The sequence below is a fragment of the Balaenoptera ricei genome, chromosome 10, assembly GCF_028023285.1.
Source record: "Balaenoptera ricei isolate mBalRic1 chromosome 10, mBalRic1.hap2, whole genome shotgun sequence".
NCBI lineage: Eukaryota > Metazoa > Chordata > Mammalia > Artiodactyla > Balaenopteridae > Balaenoptera > Balaenoptera ricei.
Window position 1 is genome coordinate 58,030,544 of NC_082648.1, and position 14,266 is coordinate 58,044,809.

Below are 14,266 nucleotides of genomic sequence, written 5' to 3' on the forward strand. Positions count from 1 at the left end.
GACTCTCTGCCCACCCCTACACTGCAAGCTAGAGTGCCGCTGAGACTGAAGACACATTTTGTGCATTTTGAAGTATATGTCATTAAAACTCACAAGATCCCCAGGCGCAGCTACATGTTTAGTAAGGCTAGAATGTGGTACTTCCCAATTTGTCTTTCTGTTTTTTCATAAATAGAAAGGAACTTACCGGTAACAAATGATAATCCCACTAGGCTTATCTCTAGGTTATCTCTAGTAGAGAGAGATTATTCATCTCAGTCTCTAAGAGCAATAGAAAAAAAATAAAATGTGTTCCTTAATTGAGGAACCTGCATCTCAAATTTAACCCCACGTGCATTTGGTATGTTTACTAAGGTGTAATAAATCTAATTTTAAAATAATGGGAAAACTCCTGTGGAATTGCCCCATGTTAAAATGATCTGTTCTCCCCATGTGTCCACACTTTCACAAGAGTGAACAGCCCCCTTTAAAAGAATTTTAATGGATGGGCTTGACTGAGTTACCAACAATGGGCAAGGGAATGGATACTTAACAGGGACTAAAAATTAAAGTTAAGATACTTTCAACCTTCAGTCTGTCTACCTGTGTATTTCCAAAACCTGAACATCTTAAACCTGTAAAGCATTCCTGAGTATGGAGGGGAAAAAAGACCCTTAAAAATCGAGGGATTCCAAGTGTCTGCTTAACTTTTCTGGTGGGGGGGGAGGGGGGAGGCTTCATCACATGGTCCTTTTCGCTTTTTCACATTCTCTAGATAGACACTTGAACTATTTTTGCACTGTTCAAATAAAACCAGGGATATTTACTTAACCCCTTCTTAATGGAGGGGGTCTGTGTGTGTGTGTGTGTGTGTGTGTGTGTGTGTGTGTGTGTGTGTCTCCTCTATTTACTCTCTCTTCTCTTAATACATGTTTGGTTAGTGTTTGGGGGCTGAGGGAGCCAGAACCCCTCTAGGTGTGTCAGTGAATGATTCAGTTATGCCCTTGACTGTCTGAAGGCCACTAACCTCCCTGTTGCCCTCCTACGCACCAGCGTGAGCTATGTCACAATGAGGTCCTCCTATACTACTTCTCCAAGGTATCATGCTACTTCCCATAACATTGTTTTCTTGCAGTATAACCTGTTTTTGCTAAAACTATTTCATTTTCCTGAGAAACTGAAGTATTTACTACATACAACATATGTATAACTATATAACGTTGCATATATAAAGTTACATATAGTATGTGTAACTGTATAAATGTATATAAAAGTATATATATAAAAATATACATCCTATATACTTATACATAATAGCATACTATATACTATACTGTATAAAAGTGTATAAAAGCATATTTACATTAATGTTTCCTTTACTATGCATGGAAAAACTCTTCAGCTGTGACCCTCACTGTGCCTGTCACATATAATCAGCACATAACTGGGCCTAAGATATGAAGACGAATGAAGCCTGGTCCCTGCCCTCCAGGTACAACATAGACAGAGCTTCTGGAAGATGCTCTGGAAGAGGGGCGCAAGGAGATTCTAACTCTGCCCACGTGACTAGAAAAAGGCTTCCAGGAGGAGGTGACATTTTGAACCAAGCCTCAATCAACTGAATAAATGATCAAGTGGTCTCTAACATCCATTCCTGCTCTAAAAATGTGACGTTGTGCTCCATTTCACCTGACTGTATTCACAGTATACCCGTGCACTTTGTCAGAAAGGAGGCTGAGTTATGTATTTGGATAACTGTCAGTTCAGGTGACTTTGGCTGTGCTCCTTAAGTGTGGTTCTAGTTTCCTCAGAGAGATTCCTATCAGAGAAATTTTAAAAACTGAGTAAACAACTAACTGAAAGTTCTTTGTTTATACAAACGGAGGGTTTGCTTTCTTCTTCTAGACTCTGCGACAGTGCTTGCATATTTGAAGGGTTTACCCTGTCATGAATGCCTTTATACCCCACCATGAAGGCTGCTATCTTCAGCTCTGACGAAGTTCGGGATATGTCTGTGAAGCCAGTTTGAAGGCAACTTGTTTGAAGTTGGCGGCATTTTGTGATGCCAAGGAGAGTAAACCTCCAGCTGAGCTTTTGACAAAGCTATGTACATGAAGGGTCACAGACCAGAAAATGTACACTTTTTAAACATCTGACATGTAGCAGTCCTTGTAAAACAGGGTTGAGAAAACATTTTTAACGTGCAACTTATGTCTGTTTTATTTATTTTATGTCTGTTTATTTGCACACAAACTCAAATTAGGATTTCCTAACCTCTCAGCAAACCACTACCCCATATTACATTGAATGGCTACGGAGCTAGGAAGAATACCAATTCTTTTCAATCACTAGATAGGAAGTTCCGATTTAATCTTCTTCCCCTAACCCAAATGCATGTTGGTATTTGATATAATCTTCAAAATTTTACCTTTTTTTGGGTAATAAACTCTAAGGGAAAAGGATCTGCAAAAGAAATCTATATATAACTGAATCACTCTGCTGTACACCTGAAACTAACAACATTGTAAATCAATTATATTTCAATAAAAAACATTTTTTTTTTACTTTAAGATTCTTCTTGTCTTACTTTCTGACTTTGCACTCTTCGAGAAAGGGGCATTCTAAATTCACAAACCAAAGGAAGGAAACAGGGCGAATGGCAGTTATCTCTCAACTCTAGATACTATTCATCACCGTCACCGCAGTGTTACCTCTAGGCACTCGTGTTTTGATTAAGAACGGAAACCAAACACCTTCTGGATGTTGGCTACATAAATCTGAAGTGGGTTTTATCAGCTCTCTGCATCTGTGGTTTTAGACCAACAGTCCCTAACCCTATCAGTTGACGCCTCTTTTTTCACATCCAAGGTTTTGCAGCTCCTCCTTCACCATGCTGGCATGAAATCCACAGAAAATAATATTTGCATACATAATTTCAGAAAGATTGATAAAATGTTCAAACTTTACATAAAAAGAAAGCAACTTATAATAAGAAAAAGCTGCTTATATCAATTCTTGAGATTCACGGTGAAGGCATTTATTACAAACGCAGACTGATGCAGCTGTGTGGTCACTGATGCCAGGATTTTAAGAACGTGAAATATCTCGGAATCAAGTTCAGAGAAAAATATAATTGAATTTTCCCTCAATTTACCTACAGGTACATTCCTGGAAAGTTTGGTACATATTAAAATTGTGGGGAAAAAGTATTTTGTGTTTGTACATAAATCGGAATTGGTTTTAGGCTCAGATAATTGTAAGCTGGTCTTGCACCTATGGAAGACATTAGAAAACGTGGAGGATGATTTTTCACTAGGCACGACTATTCTGTGTGTTGCTAACAAGATCAGGAGGATGCATCAGCGAGGTCCCCCCTCCGAAGACTTAAAAGTTATGGCCTAAACCTCCCCTCAACTTCCAAAATTCCCCCTAGGGGGCAGTACTACTCTTAATGAGAACCACTGTTCTCAGCTCAGGAGACAGCATTTTGGTGGGTGGGTGTCCCGAAAGTGTGCAAACCAGAATCTCAGTGTTCTCCTTTTGCCTCATAACCGAACAGTTTTGGTATATAGAAAAAAAATTAAGTCTACACCAAAATATGGAATTCACACTGCTTTGGATGAAACTGTAAATACTGAAAAGAGGTCTAGGATTCCATAGCCTATCACTCCACACATAAAATACATTTAACACAGGCCTGTTCTTGGATGTTGGAGGACGCTCCTCAACTTCTGCAGAATCACAGCAGTCGGGGCAAGGGGAGGAGCAGGATGTATGGGGGAGGGGAAAAGGGACAAGAACAGAGAAAAAGGTAACTGGAGAAACTTTTCTCTACAGCAAAGAGCTTCAAGGGTCCACTATTTGGCACAAGACAGACTTTGGTTCCAATCACCCCGCTGTCATTTACTAACTGTGGATGATTCATTCAATCTCAATTCTTCACATGTAAATTGGGGGATAATAATGGTATTTCATACCATTGTTAGAGTGATTAAGGGGTATATGTAAAGTGCCAGGCAAAGAGTAAAATTCACTTAATGTTGGCTGCAATTATTATTTTTTTAACTTTCAAATGCCCCTAGAGTATTGGTGGTTGGATATTTTTGAGATCTGGAACAAAAATGGTTCCTAGATATAAGAAGCAGAGTAACATCTGTGTTACTTTTTGGATATTCTGTCTCTTCCTCTTAAAATCTCATACCACAAATACAGTGGAAATCTAAGTCATTTCCTTGTAAGAAAAAAAGGCAGTGTCTTTAAGAAACTTAATGGTTATAAAACAAGGCTGATGTTCCTAAGGTGTTTCAGAAAAGGACTTTACATTTCAAGTTAAAGAAGGGGAAAGGCTTGCTACCCCAATGTAACTTTAAATCACAAGTATGTATATTACAGCTGAAATTCCCAGATTTTAGTGGCTGTCTTGATATTTAGTCCTCAATATGTCAATATTTACATCACAGAAAGCATTTTATACAGGATCTCAAGCAAACCGGCTTGCCGATCACACTTGAGAAATGAACAGGGTGACAGAAAATCGAATGCTGTGGCAAAATCTTGTATCAGGCGTCCTTTTCAGAGTGTAAATCGCCAGCCAGAATCTACCCAGGCAAGGGGAGTAGGCAATGAGAGGTCTGTGTTCATGAGCACAGTACATGTCTCTTTGGGGCAGGAGTCTAAGCCAATTCTAGCGAGATTTTTGAGTATCTGTGATGTTATGACGACTCCTGGCAGAGGAATTCAATAAATATTTGTTGAATGCATGTGTGAAGGTGAGAATTCTTGGGGGAAAACGCAGGAGAAATAAATTCTCCTTTATACTTTAAACACAACAATGAAAACTTTATGCTACAGTAATCTTTCATCATCATCATCACTGTAACACTTAGCATAACATCTACCCTCATAGCAAATTTTAAAGTAAACAATATTGTTAATTATAAGCACTCTGCTGTGCAATAGATCTCTAGGACATATTCATCCTGTATGACCAAAACTTCGTACCCTTTGACAAATACTACAGTAATCTTTCAAACCAGGAATGCCTGATTTATGACTGGTATAAGAGAAGAGGTAAGCATACATTTCTTGAGATTATCAATCGATACTCCTTTTGGAAATCAATTTGGTTACACGTATCAAATACATAGAACTGCTTTAAGACCTGGTAATTTCCTTTTTGGAAATGTATCCCCAATAGCAGGTAATGTATCCTTAACAGCAACTCTTATGTAGTACTTATTATGTGCCAGGAATTACTCTAACCACTGAGTGTCACACTGCTACAACATAGAGGATCTAGAATTTGAACTTGGGCCTTGTAGTTCCAAAGCCTGTGTGCGCTCTGACAACTTTTGCTGTCTTAGCTACAAAGATGTCCACTATGGCACTTTTTTTTTTTTTTTTTTTTTATAACAGGAAAATTTAGAAACAAACTAAATGTTTGTCAGTGGGGTGTAAGTTAAAAAAACAATAGTATATCCATTGATAGAACACAAAGCAGGCATTAAAACTCAGGTTTTAGAAATAACGTGTTTGCAGGGGCAAGCAAGATATTTGGCTCAGTGGGAGGGGAGAAAGGCACAAAACAGGGCATATAGTCTTTCAGGTCTACTAAGTGTTTCCTTTGGGTGGTGAGATTTTAATTTTCTCCTTGGTGCTTTGTTGTATCTTCCCAATTTTCTGAATGAACTTGAGTTCCTTTTGTACTCAGAAAAAGAAAATTGCTAATAACAAATTTCTGTCTAGATCAGCACAGCCCAATCAAAATACAATGCAAGTCATACATGTAATTTAAAATGTTTTAGAAACCACAACCATATTAACAAAAGTAAAAAGAAACAGGTGAAGTTTTAAAAAAAATATTTCTTATTTAGCCTTTATATCTAAAATATTACTTCAACATGGAATCAATATAAAAATATTAATGGACTATTTTACTTTTTTGTATGAAATCTTCAAAGTCACTTTTAGCACAACTTAATTTGGTCTAGTCACATTTCAGCTGCTCAGTAAACAAGTGGCTACTGGTTACTGTGTTGAATCCTTGGTAGAAGCTTTACTTTCAGATCCAATGTGCCCAAAACATGACTCTGAAACCCTCCAGTAACTACCTCAATCTTCATGTGACCAGCCACACCTGTGTCAAACCGCTTCCTTAATGAGAAAGAGATGTGCTTCAGAGAAGGTGGATCTGAGTTTGAAGCCTCCCTCTAACACTGATCAGCTGTGTGATCTTCAGCAAGTTAATTAACTTCTCTGTGCCTCATTGGATCCTTTCTGTAAATGAGTATAAGGCCTACTTTGAGTTGTTGAGATTGAAATAATGTATTACAACACCGAATACATGGACAGCACTTTATAACAGATTTTATTATCTAACCCTTGCCCTTTGCAACCTTCCTTATTCAGATCAAGGTTAGACTTAGCAGGAGGAAAGACAAGATTCTTAGAAAAGAGATTTGGAAATCTCATTTAAAGTGGTCCTAGAACTAATTTGGGGGGATGTGGAGAGAATAGCTGGGGAATCTGTAATAAATACATTTGTATTTTAAAGGGGGCTACCTGATAGCAGGGCACAAATGGCACAATTTTTGCTTGCTTCACATGGCTTTCCCTCAGCAAATAGTCAAGCCACTAAACAAACAGAAAAAAAATCACTGAATACGTGCCAGGAACATGCTAGACAAAGGGGCTTAGGAGTAATTAAAAAAAAAAAAAAAAAAGGAGAGGTGCTCCCTTAACTGAATGAAGGAATGAATCAATGAACATTGTACATTTTCTGATTTTTCTCAATTCAGCTGTCTGTTCTTTTTGTTTTTTAGTTGCCTCTGTTGTTTTACCTAAGATTTTCTTTACTCTGATATTAGGTAGTGGGATTTCCTCTAGAACGCTCAACTGAAATATGATCTGTCTACAGTGGCTGAATCTAGGTGAAGTGTATATATGTACTCAGCTTTTGCGTAGGTTTCAAACATTTCAAAATTAAAAACTGGAAAAAAATCAATTATAATAGAAGGCCATTAATCATGACATGTATCAATGGTTTTTTTTAGCATCACTGTTTATAACAGAGGCCACCAGAAACTATACAGATGCTGCAAAGAGGTGAATGACTAAGAAATTCACATAATCGAGGATAAAATACTATATAGCAATCAATTCACACCTGCAGACCTTTCAATTCATGGAAATACGTAATGAAATAATGTGAACTGGGGGAAAAAAAGCAGAAGAGAACCCCTGATTACAGTAATGAAAATACACGTGATATGCATTTACAAAAACTAAAAATGTATTTGGCGAGGTAGGACTATTACTTTCCCTTCTAGGTATGTTGCCCACATTCACAATAACAAAGAAAAATAAATAACACATATGGTAAGTCTTGTTTGCTAAGCAAACTTATCTTACATCAGAGGGCAGGATGGCCAGGAAAAACTGTGCATCTAGTGAAAAGAGTACCAACAAATATCCTTGGCAACCGACTTCCAGTTACTAGCGTGCAGTTTAACCTACTACTCAGAACCTAATAGCAGATTTGGGATTTTTCTTAATCGGAGTAATTATTCAGAACATACTCAATACAAATATTTGACCTAAACTAGTGTCAGATTTTATTTTTTACATGGTAATTCCTCAGTCCTTTAACCACAATAGTGCACACAAGGTAAAAACAATTAAGCCTGCTGCCTTTCATTATTAGCGTGGTCTGATAGCACGCAGGGTAGATCAAAATAGCTGGTTGACATTGAGAGTCCCCAGTCACAAGCACTTTGTGCTTGAAGAAAATAAAAACCAAATCATTTAGTACTTAAAATTAACAACATTGGCATCACCTTGTGGGTTAAATGACTGAACAATAACTCAAGTTAGCTGTGTTCTATATTTCCTTTATTAATATAATTAGTATTCTTAGATCTTTTAAAATTGCTCTTCTCTAGCCCTAGGGGAAAATGATTTCAAAAGGCTGAATACATATGCTGATTCAAGATATGCTTTCTCATACATCCAACCTCTATAAGTTTGGATGATAGAGCAATATAGAGTAATTCTGGCACCAACTCCTTGGCAATGTTGTTTAAAAACAAAAATGCCATTACATAAGCCAAGGATTTTTATGTTGCATTGCACATAAGCAAATTTATGTAATACTTTTAAAATATAAAAACCATGGCCTCAATTTTTTGGAAAACGATTACTTAAGAATATGGTAATTAAGAGACTCACAAATTGGTTGAAAAACTCAGAGCTAAAATTCACATGGGGTTGAAATACACCTTATAAAGAGCTGACATCCAAATTACATACACTTGACAAAACTTATAATTTAAACATTAAGTTATTTGCTAATCTCTTTGGGGAGGTACCAATATAATAAAAGGTTGAGAAATAATAATATCTGGTAAAATTATTTGCCTTGTCCCAAAATGGCTAAGCCTTAAAGTAGAATGATCTGAGTGCCAATCCTGGTTATAAAACTCACTCAAGATCTGAGTGTTCTTGGGCAAAATACTTAATTTCACTATGATTCAATTTTCCTATCTACTAAAATTAGAATTACTTAATATATAGTTGTATATTTATACTTAATATATGGTTTTTAAATTAAAACAATAAAGTAATTAAATAATGAACGCGAAAATACTAAGAGCAATACCAATCACTGCTATGGTACACTTATTATCCAGCAATTGTCTCATTCAAATGGATACCTTTTAAAATAGCCTTTTAAGCAGTACCAGAGCCACTTTTTTGCATAACTTTAAGCCATAGGGCTAATTATACGTGACATTGAAATCTCACCAACAGAACTGCCCTATTTTAGTTTAAAAGAGACTTGAAGACACGATCCTAACAGTCCGAGTCATGTTTAAAGAAGCCATCAAAAACGGAAACAAACCTGAGATGGGTAAACAGACCTCCTCGGCAGAAGTTCATGTAGAAAACTAAAACCTAAAGTACTCATCCCAGGAAATCAATGTCTGCAAGATCCCAAAACAGAACGCCATTAACGCAAAGCACTCGACACCGAGTGACAGCGGAGACGTTTAGTAAAATTCAGGTCTTACTACTCCCCTGACAAAAAGCAACACAACACACAAAAGCAGAAACAACCAACACGCAAGTCAGGGACGGATCCGCTCGAGCCCCTCTGAGTCGCTTCACGGAGAGGGAACAGGAGGCTTAAGGCATATTTAATGAATGAAACCGAGGACTAGGGGTTTGCGAAAGTACACGAGACGGACCCTACCTTCCACAGATTTCCCGATACTGTGTAAGTGAGTGATAGAACTGTAGTTTTGGGTAATACTCTTCAGGAACCGTTCCATCTCTGGCTGGTGGTGGTAGCTGAAGTCCAGCGCAGCTACCACAGGCAGCAACAGCCCTAGCCAGAGGCGGGCGCAGTCCATGTTCTAGAGATGAATAAAAACAATAATAAAGCTGAGCAGGTGAGGAAGGGGGTGATGGGGAGTGTGCACGTTACTCGCTTCGGCTCCGCTGTCTAGTCTCAGACCTTCCGGCACTAACACTCCCAGCTTCCGAAGGAGGTAAAAGTTGGAAGCAACACCTTCGGGAGTTTGCGCACCCGGAGCACGGGCAGCCCCTGGTGCCCTGCATCCCGCCTCCCACCCTCTCCTCCTCCCCACGTCTCCGCCGCTCTCCGCCGCCCGACAGCTGCAGCAGCTGCGCCCGACCCCGCGCGAAGCCCTCCTCACCCCAGCCCAGGCGCTCACCGCAGCCCGGCGGCTGCCACCGGGCGGGACCCGGTATTAATAGCCCGGCCAGGGTCCCACCCCCGACGCCTGACTGACGTCTCTCCGGCCCACTCAGGCGCCGCGAGGAGCACTCCGGGGCGGGGCCGAGCCGGGCGGTCTGGGCTCCTCTGTCTCTTTCTAGGTCCCCGGTCGCGGCGGCCTGTGCTGGGGGGCGGCTGAGAGCTTCCCGAAACCGAGTTACCTCGCGCGGCCCCAGTTTTTGCCGGCGCCCCAGGTCGGCAGTGCGCTCACCTCGGCCACGGCTCCGTCCGCTGAAGGGGTCCGGGGCGCTCCACCAAAGGCGCACGAGGTGTCTCCAGCTGCAGCGAGTTTGGAGACGCTAAAGGCTCGGACGGCTTCTCGAGTTGGGCGGTGCGGGCCGCCGCGCCCCGGGCTCACCTGGAGCCCCACGAGGCGCCGCGAGTCCCGGGCGCCCGCAGCCCCGCGCGGGCTCCTTTGCTCTTCGGCGCCGACCCGAGTCGCCAGGGCCGCGCTCCCAGCTGCGCCAGGCGGCCCAACCCTGCTCTGCAGTCGCGTGGCATTTCAGAACGTGCGTGTAGAAGTTTTAAATGCCGTCGTGTGGAGTCCAGGCAATTTTCCGACAAATATTTATAGTGTATGAGATTTGACTAAATCAGAGTTACATTGAAGACTGGCAATCTGGAAACCACATGGAGGAAGGAAGCAGAGGCATCATTGTAAAGTCAACGCTGCCGCCACTAACACTGCCTAGGCCAGTTTCAGTTATCTCTACCTAAAATGCTTCTTTCTGGAAGGATAGGGTGATCTGTGTTTGCACTAGAGATAACAAGGACTTCGCCGAAACCCAGAGGGTGTGTGGGACGGGCAAAGACCGCGCACACCTGTCACACATTACCTATCAGAGTAACGGGAGATTTGTGCCACGGGTCCAGTGAATGTAAAACGTTTGAAAAGCACTGATTTGGGATAACATTCCCCTTTAACAGATTAAAAACAGTAGTGCCAGGGCCCCACCCCAGACAGGTTGAACAAAATTTCCGAGGCCCGGGAATGTGAGTGGAATGTGCCCTCAAGAGCTGAGAACCTCTAGTGACTGCCTGTCTCTTTTTTTTTTTGTTGTTGTTAAATAATTTATTGTTTTTTTTTTTATACAACTTTTAAAGGTTACTTTTCATCCTGCCTCTTCTTTGTGATACAGATACTACTGTAGAATTGAGCGGTTCGGAACCTGAGGCCCCCTGTGATTCCCGGGTAGCAGAGTAAAGAAGTTTGAGCTATGGTTATAGCATCACATGATATGGGTCCCTGTCTTTGCTCTGACACTCAATGGTTGTGTCAACTGTCTGTGCCTTAGTTTCCTAGTCGGTAAGATGGAAATGATAATTGTACTTAACCTAAATAAGGTTGGCAGTCATATTGTGAGAACTCTGGGAAGTATCTATTAAGTAAATAACCTAGTTTAATTCATAAATCTTTAAGCAGAATTTTCTAAGAGTTGGAAAATCTTAATATGATGTTGTTGGGTTTTTGAGTGGATTAAAAGAGAAAGTATGCAGCAGTTACTATGCTAACTGTGATTTTTACCAGATGGTTTGAAGAAGTTCTTTCATTGTCGTTTATTGACTGGAGGCCTGAAAGGCGGTGGAATAGGGTCGAGGAGATTAAATTTAGGCAGAGTTACTCTAAGGAATGGGAAAGGGAACTGTCAAGGAACAAAGTGACGGATTTCTGATGTGACTTTAGAAATCAAACATTTGTTACAGAAGCAAGTGGCAGTTTTGAGATTTCCTTTAGTGACGCTGTGGCTGGAGCCTGGAGAAGATGGTGGCTTGGTCAATACTGGGATGGAGGTCGCCAGGGTTCTTATTCCAGATAAACAAAGGGGTGAGTTATAGTTGAAATTACTGCCCTTGGGGTTCACACTAGGTAAGGAATGGAAGCAAATTCAGGAGAGAGCCAATCAGAGAATGGAGGTAGGGAGTACAGGGGTTGGAGGGCTGAAGGTCCAGAACCTAGCCACTCAAAGTGTGGTCCAGGAACAGCATTGACATCACCTGGGAGCTTGCTGGAAATGCAGAGTCCCTTGTCTCACTCCAAACCTACTGAATCAGAACACGCATTTTAATAAGATTTCCAGTCCTATGTACGTTCAAATTTTCTAGAGGTCAAAAAAAAGTTTAGTGTTAGAGTGTGAAAGACATGGAGGAATAAAACGTTGGCCTAATAGACTAAAACACTAAAGTTTAAGACTTCAGAGGTGATCTTTCTAAGCACGACACCACTAAAGGTAAAAACATAATAAAAAGGCAGATAATTTAACATCATAAAAATGTATACCTTCTATAAGGAAAACTCAGCATAAAGGTTACCCAAAAAATTGCAAACTGGAAGAATTCATAGCTCTTACAAAATCAAGAATGGGCAAGGCCATTAATAGGTGGTTCATAAAAGCAGTAATACAAATGGTCAATAAACATAGTAAAATTTACTGACCTGGTTAGCAATCAAAGAATTACACATTAAAAGGGCAAAGTAATATTTTGTTTTGCTTACCACCAAGAAAGATTAAAAAGATTGATAATACCTAGAAATGGGGGCTTCCCTGGTGGCGCAGTGGTTGAGAGTCTGCCTGCCAATGCAGGGGACGCGGGTTCGAGCCCTGGTCTGGGAAGATCCCACATGCCGCGGAGCAGCTGGGCCCGTGAGCCACAATTACTGAGCCTGCGCGTCTGGAGCCCGTGCTCCGCAACAAGAGAGGCCGCGACAGTGAGAGGACCCCGCACCGCGATGAAGAGTGGCCCCCGCTCGCCGCAACTGGCGAAAGCCCTCGCACAGAAAAGAAGACCCAACACAGCCAAAAATAAATAAAGAAATACCTAGAAATGGACAAGATCTGGGGAAATGACATTTCTGCTATTTAAATGGTATTATAAATTGATACACCTTTCTGGAGGAAATCTGGGGAATAGACATCAAAATTTAAAATACGCTCTTTCTTGCTAAAAACTTAAGCTATACAAGTAATTTGGAGAAGTGCTGAGTTTATATGGTAGGGTCTTTATAAGCACCACTGTTTTTAATTGTGACCAAGTAGATAAACAAACAATAGCAGGTTGATTATATCAGTGGTTCTCAACTGGGCGTTAACATTGCCCAGAGAAGACATTTGGAAATAGGTGGGAATATTTTTGATTGTCATGACTGGTGTGTAGGGGTGGGGGGCAGGGAGGACAGTGCTACTGGCATCTAGTGGGTAGAGGGCAGGGAGGACAGTGCTACTGGCATCTAGTGGGTAGAGGGCAGGGAGGACAGTGCTACTGGCATCTAGTGGGTAGAGGGCAGGGAGGACAGTGCTACTGGCATCTAGTGGGTAGAAGGCAGGGAGGACAGTGCTACTGGCATCTAGTGGGTAGAGGGCAGGGATGCTGCTAAACATCCTCCAATGACAACACAGCCTCCCACAGCAAAGAATTATCCAGCCCCAAATTTTGGTGCTGAGGTTGAGACACCTTGGGTCAGATAAAGAATATTATAGCCATACAATAAAATATTTTCAGCCATATTAATGATGATATAGGTCTGTATTTATTGGCTTGAAAAAATAAGTCATTGAGTGGCAAAAAGCAGATTGTAAAAGTAAAATGAATAGTAAATTCCCATTTCGAAAAGCAAACAAACTATTCCTAGCAAAAAGTTTTAAGGGTTACAGAATGCTGAGTGGTCAGCTCTAAGTTGCCAGGTTTTGATTTTTCTTTTTTAAATCTTTCTATATTTTCCGAAAAAATTTGCAGTTAAACATGTGTTACTTTTAATCGGAAGAACAATGAAGGCATTTTCATCTAAAAGCAAAACAGAGTGAAAAGCACAGAAGTGTCAGAGGTAAACAGTCCTAAATGAAGACGGGATCTACAATTTCTTTGGAGTGAATTACAGAAGTGAAGAAGGTCATTGGAAATGGGATATTAAGGAATTTGAAAAGCTAGGGTGGGCAGATGATTCTGTCCAAGGACAGAACTCTGAAGTTCCCTGAGATAGTGGTAGGAATTGGAGCAGAGGGGGAGACTACGGTCAGGGGCTAAATACCTCAATAGATGTCAACAAAAATGGAAAGACCAATGAAACTAGACTTTGTGACCTTCCAACTTGCTTTTTCCTTCTTCTAAAAGTGTCACAAGAAAATATGAACAAGGTAAAAGAAATTTTTAAAATCTACAAATTCCATTTACCCAGAAACAACCATTCTTAAAACAAATTTAGGTATTAATTAGTCCCCTAATGTTATACATTTGTTTCTGGTATTTCACTGTTACACACAGTAAATAGTCTTAGAGCTAAATTTTTGAGCACGTACTTATTTCCTTAGGATCAATTCTTAGACATGCAATTTAAAGCATTTGGCCAAGCTGTATTCCTATAAAATGTCAAAAGTGTAATTTCAAAATGTTTGAAAAAGTTCTCATACAAGTATAAAGTAAACGTAAGTCAAGTTTTTATTTTAACTCATTATTAAGCAAGCCAGCAGGAAACAAAACTGGTTCCAAGAAAGATAT

General features: G+C 40.4%; 1 protein-coding gene across 2 annotated transcripts in view; it reads right to left on the reverse strand.

Annotated features, from left to right (window-relative positions):
* Positions 1 to 9,713, reverse strand: part of CPM (carboxypeptidase M) — a 93,775-nt gene extending 84,062 nt beyond the window's left edge. Inside the window, exons 1-2 of one of the 2 annotated variants that reach the window (XM_059936449.1) lie at positions 9,696 to 9,713; positions 9,230 to 9,392 (exon numbers count right to left, since the gene is read on the reverse strand). In XM_059936449.1, coding sequence (XP_059792432.1) covers positions 9,230 to 9,389 — 160 coding nt within the window. In that variant the 5' untranslated portion in view covers positions 9,390 to 9,392; positions 9,696 to 9,713. Of the gene's footprint in view, positions 1 to 9,229; positions 9,393 to 9,695 lie in introns of those variants that run through there. The other variant, XM_059936451.1, reaches the window with a different exon arrangement.
* Positions 9,714 to 14,266: the final 4,553 nt, after the last annotated feature.